This window comes from Phaenicophaeus curvirostris, chromosome 28, assembly GCF_032191515.1.
Source record: "Phaenicophaeus curvirostris isolate KB17595 chromosome 28, BPBGC_Pcur_1.0, whole genome shotgun sequence".
Lineage (NCBI taxonomy): Eukaryota > Metazoa > Chordata > Aves > Cuculiformes > Cuculidae > Phaenicophaeus > Phaenicophaeus curvirostris.
Genome location: NC_091419.1, coordinates 3,773,864 through 3,786,270, shown reverse-complemented (window position 1 = coordinate 3,786,270; position 12,407 = coordinate 3,773,864). Strand labels below are relative to the sequence as shown.

Here is a 12,407-nt window from a genome sequence, read left to right as displayed (position 1 = left end):
CCCCCGGCCAGGCGAGCATCCCCAGACCAGGGGCCACCTCAACATCATCCCCAGCACATCCCCAAGCAGGAGCCACCTTGGTTGCCCAGATAATGATCCCCCTCCCATCGCATCCCCAGGCAGGAGACACCTTGGCTACCCAGGCATTGGTCCCCTTCCCATCGCATCCTCAACCTTGGTTACCCAGACAATGATCTCCTCCCCATCGGATCCCCAAGAAGGAGCCACCTTGGTTGCCCAGATAAAGGTCTTCTTCCCATCACATCCTCAAGAAGGAGCCACCTTGGTTGCCCAGACAATGATCTCCTTCCCATCGCATCCTCAACCTTGGCTACCCAGTCAATGATCTCCTTCCCATCACATCCTCAAGAAGGAGCCACCTTGGTTGCCCAGATAATGGTCCCCTTCCAGAACATCCCCAAGCAGGAGCCACCTTGGCCACCCAGGTATTGGTCCCCTTCCCATCGCATCCTCAACCTTGGCTACCCAGACAATGATCTCCTTCCCACCATGTCCTCAAGCAGGAGCCACCTTGGCTACCCAGACAATGATCTCCTTCCCATCACATCCTCAAGAAGGAGCCACTTTGGCTACCCAGGCATTGGTCCCCTTCCCATTGCATCCTCAACCTTGGTTATCCAGACAATGATCTCCTTCCCATCACATCCCCAAGCACGAGCCACCTTGGTTGCCCAGATAAAGGTCTCCTTCCCATCACATCCTCAAGAAGGAGCCACCTTGGTTGCCCAGCAATGATCCCCTTCCCATCACATCCTCAACCTTGGTTACCCAGACAATGATCTCCTCCCCATCGGATCCTCAAGCAGGAGCCACCTTGGTTGTCCAGATAAATGCCCCCTTCCCATCGCATCTTCAAGCAGGAGCCACCTTGGCTACCCAGACAATGATCCCCTTCCCATCGCATCCCCAAGCAGAGGCCACCCCGGCCTCTCAGCCGCAGGCTCAGCTGGTGGCAGCTCCTCCTGTGGCTCCTGGCCAGGGAAGGGGATGTTTGTGAGATGAGTAACATCCTTCCTGGCAAGGCTTCTGCCCGCTCCTGGAATGGAGCTGCGGGCACCGGGAAGCTCAGCCCCTTCGCCTGCCTCTTGTGCCCCAACCAGCTGGGGAAAGCAGCCAAGAGCAGGAAGAAAACCTGGCGATGGGGCCAGGGCAAACGAAGCCAGACAGAGCCCGTTCGCACCGCAAATTGGCAGGAGGAGTCTCCGGTGCCAGGGGAGAGGGGAGGGAGGATGCTGCGTGGCAAGGCAGGAGGCAGCCAGGAGGCACAGGTTGGGGGAGGCAGCCCAGGGCCCCCTCCGGAGCGAGGCTGGAAGCCAGAGCCTGGCTGAGCGCTGCCAGAAGTCGCTTATTTTGGAAAGAAGGCGTCTTGGCTGAGCGCTCGGTGCGTGGAGCTGCTGACGCTGGGGAACAGGATGGCTCTTGGAGAGCAGGTCCTGGCTGTGCCTTGCAGGCTGGTGCTGCTCGTCTTCAGCCCACGGCTTAATGGGCCCCAGCACACGCAGGACTGGATCCCCGACTCCTGAATCCCAAGGGTTTGCCCACCTACCCCCAGTCACAATGCCCAGAGCCACAATTCACCCTTCCTGAAGCCTGAACGCAAGAGGAGCTGCTGGGATCCAAGCAGGAGGCACTGGGCTCAGTCCAACCTCAAATCACACCACAAGAAGGATGTTGAGGCTCTGGAGCGAGTCCAGAGAAGAGCAACGAAGCTGGTGAGGGGGCTGGAGAAGAAGAGGAGCGGCTGAGAGAGCTGGGGGTGTTTAGCCTGGAGAAGAGGAGGCTGAGGGGAGACCTCATTGCTCTCTCCAACTCCCTGAGAGGAGGTTGTGGAGAGGAGGGAGCTGGGCTCTTCTCCCAAGGGACAGGGGACAGGACGAGAGGGAATGGCCTCAAGCTCCACCAGGGGAGGGTCAGGCTGGACATTAGGAAAAATTTTTCATGGAAAGGGTCATTGGGTACTGGCAGAGGCTGCCCAGGGAGGGGGTTGAGTCCCCTTCCCTGGAGGAGTTTAAGGGAGGGTGGACTAGGCGCTGAGGAACATGGGTTAGTGTTTGATGGGAATGGTTGGACTCGATGATCCGGTGGGTCTCTTCCAACCTAGTGATTCTATGATTCTATGAAAAGCCTTGGGTGGGGAAACTGAGGCACGTGAGCTGGTGGGGGGCACATCCCTCCCTCTAGATCTCGCTCCCCCACCGCAGCAGCAGCGCCACGAGCCCAGCCAAGCTCCCACTGGTGCCCTCTCAGCCCCAGAGCAGCTTGCCTCGAGCTGGCAGGATGCCCCAGCGCTCAGCCGTGACAGGGTTAGTGAAGGCAGGAAGGATCACAGACTCTGCAGGAGAAACTGAACCTGTTCCGCTTTTCCCAGTGCTCTGCTGGCATCCCTGGGGGTGAAGCACCAGCCCCCAGCTCCCCACCAGCATTCCCCATCCTTCTCAAGATGGGCAGGTGCTCACAACCCATCGCTGTGTCCAGACACAGCTCAGGAGCTCCCTGTGACTGCAGGCTGCTCCTGGCTTGGCACATCATGAACTTATGAGGTCTCAGCCCCTTTCCCACCGAAGAACACGGCTGGGAAGAGGCAAGCAGGCAGCTTTATCCGCCTGGAGAAGGAGCAGCAGAGCTCCCTCAGCCTGCCCTGCCCTTCGGAGCCGCACACTGCAGCATTGTGGTCCAGCTGGTTTTTCCAGAGATGGTTCCAAGGGGTGAAATCAGATCTCAAGGGAAGGGAGCAGGCACGTTCCTGGCTGCACAAGGAGAGCTGTCAGGGCAATGCCGGGAACTGGGGCAACTGCTGGGCGACGCAACCCAGCCCCAGGGAAACCAAGCGAAGCTCCCAAGCTCCCCGCTCTCGACTCCAGAAGCTGCTGCTGCTGCTTCACAGACCTTTGTGTGCAAGCCCTGCCCCAGAAACACCCTGCCCTGGCACTTCCCAGCTTTGTTTTACACCATCGGATATTAAACAGCCAGCCTGGAGGGTTGGGATGGGGCAAGGACCCTGCTGGGGGAGCAGGGAAAGGCTTGTGGGAAGAAAACTCTCAAAGGAAAACAGAAAAGCAGCGTGCGGCGAGGGAGTTCCCTCCGCACAGGGAAGGTATTTTTGGTCAGGACTTGTCTAGACTGGAGCAACCCACACTGCGTAAGCACATCAACACCACGCAGCAAGCCCGGGGAGCGCAGGACGCCAGCTGTTCCCAGCCAGGACCGACCAAGGGTGGACGAGAGGCTCTGAAGGCAGAGCTGACCCCAGCAGTGGTCATCGCTTCACCCCTAGGGGCTGGAATGACCCTGGTGGCCCTTGGGCTCCATCCCCCAGCCCTTGGTACCCCGTAGAATCATAGGATCACCAGGTCGGAAAGGACACACCGGGTCATCGAGTCCAACCATTCCCATCAATCACTAAACCACGTCCCTCAGCACCTCGTCCACCCGTCCCTTAAACCCCTCCAGGGAAGGGGACTCAACCCCCTCCCTGGGCAGCCTCTGCCACTGCCCAATCACCCTTTCCAGGAAAAATTTTTTCCTAATGTCCAGCCTGACCCTCCCCTGGTGGAGCTTGAGGCCGTTCCCTCTCGTCCTGTCCCCTGTCCCTTGGGAGAAGAGCCCAGCTCCCTCCTCTCCACAACCTCCTCTCAGGGAGTTGGAGAGAGCAATGAGGTCTCCCCTCAGCCTCCTCTTCTCCAGGCTAAACACCCCCAGCTCTCTCAGTCGCTCCTCTTCTTCTCCAGCCCCCTCACCAGCTTCGTTGCTCTTCTCTGGACTCGCTCCAGAGCCTCAACATCCTTCTTGTGGTGAGGGGCCCAGAACTGACCCCAGGATTCGAGGAGCGGTCTCCCCAGTGCCGAGTCCAGAGGGAGAAGAACCTCCCTGGCCCTGCTGGCCACGCCGTGTCTGATCCAAGCCAAGATGCCATTGGCCTTCTTGGCCACCTGGGCCACTGCTGGCTCATGTTCAACCAACCCCCCCAGGTCCTTCTCCTAGTCTCTATCTGCTCAGGGTTGTTGTGCCCCAAGTGCAGGACCCGGTGTTTGGCCTTGTTAAACCTCATGCCTGGCTGGAGGAGCAGCCAGGAGCTCAAGGGTCCCCGTGCCGTGCTAGCAGCTCTGGTCACCTCTGGCCATCCCAGTGACCACCATGGGCAGAACACAAATGCCTCCAACGTCGACTTGGAGCCTGAAGTTGAGCAGGGCTGCTGGAGCTGCCTCCCTGTGCCCCCCATCGCCGCCCCGCAGCGCCCAGAGCTGCTGCCTGTCCCTACCCCAAACCCTCCACATGGCAGCCGAGGCTCCCTTGCCGCTCTGCCTTCCCTCAGCTCCAGCTGCCGGAGCAGCCAAGGGAGCTGCAAGGCACAAAACGTCACTTTTTCCGAGAGCTTCTCCCTACTTTCCCTTCCCCCCTCAACCCTCCCAAGCTGGAGAGTGTGGGAGGCTCCTCGGGTCAGGGCGAAGGCAGTGCTGGGACAGGATCTAGCCGGGATGGGTCTCGGAGCCCTGCGCTGGCCAAGGCTCAACTCCCTCACAAAGGGGCGTCCGGCCAAGGACCATCCCCCCCCAAAGGCCACATTTCACATCAGAGCAGGCGACGAGAGCCCAACCAACCCCATCCCTGCCAGGATTCCCTCCCCGAGGACTCCGCTGCGCCCCTCATTGTCCCATCAGCAAGTCCAGGTTCCCCAACTCAACCAGGAGAGGGGGCTCAGCAGCCCCCAGAGCCCCCCCAGCCAACTCTCTTTGCTTCCAAAGAGCATCCCCATCCATGGCACAAGGGCTTGGAACTGGATGAGCTTTAAGGTCCCTTCCAACCCAACCCATTCCACAATTTTACGCTCCGGACCCCATTCCCTTGGGGAAAAAAAAAAGGAACCCTAAACACTCCAGTCCATCGACTCCAAGGCCAGGAGCATCCATGGAGAAAGAGACCAGGCCTGACACAGACATTCTTTAAGGATGATCTAATTTAAAAACCATCTTTTTATAAAAACACATCGTAATGAAAACGCACGTCCTTTAAAAAGAGGCTCGCAGCGCTCCAGCGCCGGAGGCAGCTGCGTGTCAGCGCCGGGACCGCTCCGTGGCCCTTTCCCCACCTTCCCAGGGAGGCTGGAGTCTTGCACCCAGCTCCGCATCCCCATTTATTTTCCCTCTACCACAGAAAGCTGCTCCCCTTCCCCCCCTCGCGCCCCCAAAAGCATCAGCTGAAGCTGCAGCAGGAGAGACAAAGGTTAAAGCATCCTCTTCACCCCAAGCAGGGTGCACGAAGCCCTCGCTTCCAGCACGGCCGGAGGAATAAAACCGCACGTGCCCCTTTCGCTCCCAGCAGCTGCTGGCAGCCAGGGCTGCTTTTAAAGGCAATCAGAGTAACAGAGAAGAGCTCTGGCTTGCTTTAATCCTTCCCAAAACCATATTGCTAGCCCAGCAGCCGTCCTCCTCCCCCTGTGCTGGGGAGGATTTGCGCTCCTAAGGCTGGATAATTTGACAGGGATAACACACACTTAGCCCAGGCAGCCTCAGCCTTCCCAAGGAGCCTGCTCTTGGCTGCCAAGCCGAGAAATCCATCGCCACGTGCCACCTTCCCCTCCCTCCCGTCACACGGAGAGCCGGGACGGCAGCCTTGGAGCGCGACTCCCGCGCAAGGCGAGCAAGGAGTTCCCCTTCCCAGGGCACTGGCATCCCTGGGAACCAGCAAGCAGAGAGGCACCGCAGACACGGAGAGCCAGGAGAAAAGCTGGGAAGGGTTGTCCCGCAGGTACCTGCGAGAGGGCATCGGAGCCAGGGAGCCAAGGGATCCCACAGAGCCAGCATCCCCGTCCCCCGTGCCCGGAGCGGAGCGCGGCGAGGGGTAGGCGTGGAGTCCGGCACGCGGGGCTGCGGCTCACGGGGCGCCCCGGTAGCTGTAGTGATTGCGGTCGGGGTCGCTCATGGTGAGCGGCAGGCTGGGCTTGCGCTCGGGGTCCTTCTCGTTGCACGGTTGCGGGGGACGCTGCTTGAAGAAGTCGGAGACGTAGCGGACCTGGAAAAGACCAACGGAAAAAAAGAGAGTTTGGAGACCCCTCCGGCAGCAGAGCAGAAGGTCGCGGTGGGGGACACTCACGATGAGGACGGCGATGAGGGCTCCTTGGAGCAGCCCGGCCAGCACGTCGCTCCAGTGGTGCTTGTAGTCGGACACCCGGGTGTAGCCCACGAAGATGGCGAAGGCGATGAGGAAGAACTGGATGGTGGGACGCAGCAGCCGAGCCCACTTCCCCACCAGCCGGGCTTGCACGTAGAGCTGGGCAGGGAAGAGAGGAGCAATCATCCAGGGCAGAGGGCACCAACCCACCTGAAGATGGGATGCTCAGGGCATCCCTCTGCCTGGAAGGACAGAGCTCACGGGGGTTTGTCACCTTCCCGCAGCACTTACCGCCAGGAACATCATGCAGTACATCCCAAAAGAGGAGTGACCGGAATAGAAGGAGAGTCTGTGGGGTAAAAAGGAGGAGTTGGGCCATGAGAGCGAACCCCCAGTGCCCTCCTCACCACCCACGAGCCCCCCCCACAGAATCATAGAATCACCAGGTTGGAAAAGACCCACCGGATCATCGAGTCCAACCATTCCCATCAATCACTAAACCATGTCCCTCAGCACCTCGTCCACCCATCCCTTAAACCCCTCCAGGGAAGGGGACTCAACCCCCTCCCTGGGCAGCCTCTGACACTGCCCAATCACCCTTTCTGTGAAAATTTTTTTCCTAATGTCCAGCCTGAACCTCCCCTGGTGGAGCTTGAGGCCATTCCCTCTCGTCCTGTCCCTTGTCACTTGGGAGAAGAGCCCAGCTCCCTCCTCCCCACAACCTCCTTTCAGGTAGTTGGAGAGAGCATCATCCCCAAGCTGGGGCTGCAGGTGGAGGGGACGTGCCCTGGTGGCCCCACAGCTCACCTGGACTCAGTAATGTTCCTGCTCTCCCCCTGGCAGACGTTCTCCAGCTGCACGTAGATGGAGCAGTTCACTTTGGACCAGTCCGGGTTGCAGACGGCCAAGAAGTTTGGCCGGAGGCGGCCAATCATGTACTTGGCCAGGTCGGTCAGGGACTGGCTGATGGCCGCTCCGAAGAGGAACGTCCCCACCACCTTGTAGAGGGCGGCCAGGTAGTTGTTGAACTCCGACTTAGAGTAGAGGCGTTCTGTGTAGACCAGGTACGCCTCCCCTGTGGAGATCTGCAGGGACCAAGGGGCAAGGGGTGAAGATCTTGGACCACTGAGTGGCTCTCAGCACCAGGGCTGTGGGATACTCTGGCTCTGTGACAAAGGAGACCTTGGTACACACCCCCCACAGGAGCTCAGAGGGTTTCTCCCCATCCCTACATGGAACCAGCCCCATGGGATGAGGGTCTCACTACCTTGAGGCACCTCCTGACCCTCCAGGAGGGCTCAACCCAAGGGTCCTGCTGCCCTGCCCTCCTCCCACAGGAGCTCAGAGGGTTTCTCCCCATCCCTACATAGAACCAGCCCCATGGGATGAGAGTCTCACCACCCCGAGGCACCTCCTGACCCTCCAGGAGGGCTCAACCCGAGGGTCCTGCTGCTCTGCAGGATCTGGAGGTGGGTTATGCTGGGACCCAGCTCCTGAAGATGACATTCCAAGATGTCCCAGCCCCAAAGGGTATAGGGGACAGTGCTTCCTTACGATGGCAACGGTGCAGGTGATGGTGACCCCGGCCATGAGGCCGTGGGTGATGGTGTCCGCCTTGTAGGGGTAGCGGATGGAGTCATCGTTGCAGTAGAAGCCTCGCTTGTACGGGGAGTTCACCAGCGTCAGGATGACGAAGGGCAGGGACGCTGCAAGGCAGAGAAAAGGTGAGGAGCGGGGAAGGCATCGCGGTTTCTCCCCATCCCTCACCCCCAGGGCTCTGCTCTTCGCTTCTTGGGGAGGGACACGGTCCTGAGCCAACTGCACCCAGGGCAGGAGGAATCCTAGAATCACCAGGTTGGAAGAGACCCCACCGGATCATTGAGTCCAACCGTTCCCATCAATCACTAAACCATGTCCCTCAGCACCTCGTCCACCCGTCCCTTAAACCCCTCCAGGGAAGGGGACTCAACCCCCTCCCTGGGCAGCCTCGGACAGGGACCAATGACCCTTTCCATGAAAAATTTTTTCCTGATATCCAGCCTGAACCTCCCCTGGTGGAGCTTGAGGCCATTCCCTCTCGTCCTGTCCCCTGTCCCTTGGGAGAAGAGCCCAGCTCCCTCCTCTCCACAACCTCCTCTCAGGGAGTTGGAGAGAGCAATGAGGTCTCCCCTCAGCCTCCTCTTCTCACACCACAGATAAGGTCCTATCGGAGCTCGCTGCTGCCTGCGGCGCCCAGATACCACGGGAGACGGCCGCCAGCGGGCACCCACCGAGCCCCCGCGCCTGCCCTGCTCCTCCCCAAGGAGCCTGGGGTTGATCTTTCACCCTCCCCTCATGCTCCCCAAGGTCTTTCAGCCTGGTAGGACCCAAGCTCATTATAATTAATGAGCAGAGGCATCTGGAAACCCTCTTCTACACAAGGAAGGGCCCCAGATGATGATCTCCGAGGGGTCCAGCTAGGACCAAGCGCCTCGAGATGAGGAACTCAGCCCAGGTTTGGCTTCCAACCAAGCTCCTGCCAAGCTCCTCCTGGCAAGGGCTCTGGAGACGCTGCAACCAGCTGGATCAGTCGAGGTGAGGAGCATTTTCCACCCAGCACGACCCAACCCTGGCCATGGGCATCCTGGAGCTCAGCCTTGGATGGGATCATCCCCAGGATCAAAAGAGGGGGGTGGTTTTATACTTTTTGGGGGGGGTCTCTGCACGGCAAATCATAGAACCACCAGGTTGGAAGAGACCCACTGGATCCTCGAGTCCAACCATTCCCATCATCCCTTGAAAAGGGAAACCAAGCAAAGGAGCCACTCGGGGTGCAGCCAGGGCAGGGCTGAGGGTACCCCAGGACTCAGGGGGTGCCCCCCCCGGGAAATCACAGCCCCTCCTCGCCCCACACTCCACCTCATCCCCAGGCTCCTCTCCTGGTTTCACCTTTCCAGAGGATTTTTCCGCCTCTCCTTCCTCACCTTTGGCCCTGCCCACACCCTCCTCCTCCTCCTCCCTGAGCTCCAGCGGGGTGGGGGGGAAAAGGGGGGGTCCTGTCACCTCCTGTACTCCCCAAATGATAAGGAACCCCAAATTGCTGCCCCCACCCCACCTCTCCCCAACTTCCAGGGAACAAGGATTGAGAATCGGTAGCTCCAAGACCATCCTGGGGGGGGGACACGGGGTAAAAGGGGGGGGATGGGGCAACTGGAATGGGGGGGGCAACAGGGAAGGGAGGGGGGAGGGAAAGGGGGTAACTGGGAAGGGAGGTGGGGAGGAAAGGGGAAACAGGGAAGGAAGCAGGGGGGGAAAGGGGGTAACCGGGAAGGGAAGGGGGGGGGGGGGGGAAGGGGGTAACTGGGAAGGAAGGGAGGGGGGATAAGGGGGTAACCGGGAAGGAAGTGGGGGGGGAAATGGGGAAACAGGGTAACCGGGAAGGGGGGGGGAACGGGGCAACAGGCTGAGCAGCTCCAAATCGACCCCTCTCTTCTCCTTTTGGGATAATTCCAGCCTCCCCCCACCCCCCAAAAAAAAAAAAAAAAAAAAAAAAAAGCCTCCCCCAAAAATAAAAGAAAGGAGCGACCCAAAGCCAAACAGGAACCGGCCTCTCCCCAAGAAAGCAACTCCCAGCCGGAATTCCAGGCTGGAATTACGACCTGGGCTTTTATTTTTAGTCCGTCTTAATTAGCTGCTTCTCGGCGTCACTTTTAGACTCACTCGAGCCCCCGGGGGGGGGGGTGGGGGGGGTGTTTTCACCGGGACGGGCACTGGGTGCCCGTCCCGGTGAAAACACCCCCCCCACCCCCCCTCCGGGGGCTCCACTAGGATGGGGGGGGTCCTACAGGTGACCCCCTAACCCCCTCGGGGACACAGAGGGGTGAGAAGGGGGGGTTGGTGCCTAAGATGCTCAATAAGCCAAATTGGGGGTGATGGGGACACTGGGGGGGGGACACACAGGGTGGAGAGGGGGAGGGAGATGGAGGGAGAGGGGGAGGGAAAGGGAGATGGGGGGAAGGGGAGGGAGAAGGGGGGAAGGAAGGAGAAAGGGGGGAGCGGACCCCGGTCTCACCGACGGCCAAGCAGAGCACGTCGAGCACCACGAAGACCTTCCTGCGCTCCATCCCGCTGCCGGCGGCGGCCCCGGGGCTCGGCCCGAGGCTCACATGGCCCGGGACGGTGCGGGCCCCACCGGGAATTAAAGTCCGGGCGGCCGGGACGGGGCGGGGCGGGGCGGGACCGGGAGGGGGCGGCTCCGGGCCGGGGGCGGGCGGAGGGGGCCCCTCCGGTCCAACCCCCCCACTAACCCCCCCCCCACCCCCCCCCGAGCCTCTCCGTGATGCAGGAAAGGGACCCCCCCCCGATCCGGACCCCCCCGAGCCCCCCCAGACGGTTCCCCGGGCTCCGCTCCAGCATCCTCGGCTCCCTTCGCCCCTCTAGGTGCTGCTGGTGAGGGTCCCCACCAGTCCCGACCCCCCCAGCCGGTTCCCCAGGCTCCCCTCTAGCATCCCCGGCTCCGTTCGCCCCTCTCCGTGCCCCCTCCAGCCCCGACCCCCTGACCCCTCCAGCCCGTTCTCTCCTCTCCAGCATCCCCGGCTCCGGTACCCCTTGTCCCCCCACTCCGTTCACCCCTCTCGGTGCTATGTGCAAGGGTCCCCTCCAGCCACGACCCCCCCAGATGGTTCTCTGGGCTCCTCTCCAGCATCCTTGGCTCCCTTCACCCCTCTCGGTGCTGCCGGCGAGGGGCCCCACCAGTCCCGACCCCCCCAGATGGTTCTCTCCATTCCAGCATCCCCGGCTCCGGTACCCCCTGCCCCCTCCCCTGGCTCCATTCACTCCTCTCCGTGCCCCCTCCAGCCCCGACCCCCCCCCCAGCCCGTTCTCTTCTTTCCAGCATCCCCGGCTCCAGTACCCCCTGTCCCCCCACTCCGTTCACCCCTCTCGGTGCTATGTGCAAGGGTCCCCTCCAGCCACGACCCCCCCAGCCGGTTCCCCAGGCTCCACTCCAGCATCCTTGGCTCCCTTCACCTCTCTTGGTGAGGCGGGCGAGGGGCCCCCCCAGTCCCGACCCCCCCAGACGGTTCCCCAGGCTCCTCTCCAGCATCCCCGGCTCCGGTACCCCCTGTCCCCCCACTACGTTCACCCCCCTCGGTGCTATGTGCAAGGGTCCCCTCCAGCCACGACCCCCCCAGATGGTTCTCTGGGCTCCTCTCCAGCATCCCCGGCTCCCTTCACCCCTCTCCATGTCCCCTTCAGTCCCGACCCCCCCAGCCGGTTCTCTCCGTTCCAGCATCCCCGGCTCCGGTACCCCCTGTCCCCCCTCCCCAGCTCTGTTCTCCCCTCTCATCCCTGTGGGCAAGAGGAGAAGGAGAAAGAGAAGGGAGCAGAGCCACATCTGGGAGCCACTTTCTTAGGAAACTAAAAAGAGGAGGGGAGGAAAGGGAAAAAAAATCTGAGAATGGAAGAATACGGCCACAGAAACGCACCGGCTGCATCGGCGGCTTAATGCGGAGCAGATACGGGGCTGATGCTGGTAGTTATTGGGGAGAAGGGGAGCCCCCCCAGAGCCTTCGGACCCAGCAGAGAGAAGAGCAGTTGGATTTAAACACATGGGAAGGCAAGTGTTTGTTTTCAGCTGTGATTTAAGTACAAGGAGGTGTTTTCCCAAGCCTTTGGATAAGGTGGGAGCAGCACAGGATCCCAGCGATGCTATCGGGGTTGGGGGTGTGTGGGGACGGTGGCCCTCGGAGCAGAAATGGGAGCAAAGTGGGACCCACAGGGAATCCCGATCGGAGCAGAAATAGGAGCAAAGTGGGACCCACAGCAAGTCCCAATCGGAGCGGGGACGGCTGCAGCCCAGCTATTTGCTCCAGGCCCGACTCCTGGCCAGGAACGGAAGGAAACATAAATACAGAAACCACCCCAATGATAGCTACTGGGCTGGTTTATTTAAGTGCAGGGTGAGCGGCCTGCGGAGAATGTCAAGGCTGTTTGTGGGAAACCAGCAGAGCTGGAAACCCTCTCGGGCTGTCCTGGCATTTAAGGAGAGGGGCAGGACCACTCGGTGGCTTTGCTCTGATCCGACCCGACGTGACCCAATCCAACCCGGTACGACAGCCCTGTTGCTGGAGCTGGATTTATCCTGCACGTCCTGAGTCTTGGTGGCCGGGGATAGACGTCCCAGTCCAGGATTTCTGAGGGGATGCAGGAGGAGAGGAGGTTGTTCAGCACCTTTGGGATGCTCGGGTGATGTTGTGGAGGGGATGCAGGAGACGAGGAGGTTGTTCAGCACCTTTGGG

The 12,407-nt window shown here is 60.8% G+C and overlaps 1 protein-coding gene across 1 annotated transcript; it reads right to left on the bottom strand.

Annotated features, from left to right (window-relative positions):
- Positions 1–4,957: 4,957 nt before the first annotated feature.
- Positions 4,958–10,335, bottom strand: PLPP2 (phospholipid phosphatase 2). The gene is made up of 6 exons (XM_069877959.1): positions 10,181–10,335; positions 7,684–7,835; positions 6,937–7,214; positions 6,421–6,478; positions 6,112–6,288; positions 4,958–6,030 (listed from the first exon to the last, which is right to left on the bottom strand). Exons 1-6 carry the CDS (start codon positions 10,230–10,232, stop codon positions 5,893–5,895), a joined length of 855 nt encoding a protein of 284 aa, XP_069734060.1. The 5' UTR covers positions 10,233–10,335; the 3' UTR covers positions 4,958–5,892.
- Between the last annotated feature and the right edge of the window lie 2,072 nt (positions 10,336–12,407).

Excerpts from the sequence above, each read along its gene's own strand:
- PLPP2 (XM_069877959.1), bottom strand. The coding sequence starts at position 10,232 with ATGGAGCGCAGGAAGGTCTTCGTGGTGCTCGACGTGCTCTGCTTGGCC. Across the intron at positions 7,836-10,180 it reads CGTGCTCTGCTTGGCCGTCG|CGTCCCTGCCCTTCGTCATC; the intron begins GTGAGACCGGGG and ends TCTGCCTTGCAG. Across the intron at positions 7,215-7,683 it reads TCACCTGCACCGTTGCCATC|ATCTCCACAGGGGAGGCGTA; the intron begins GTAAGGAAGCAC and ends TGGTCCCTGCAG.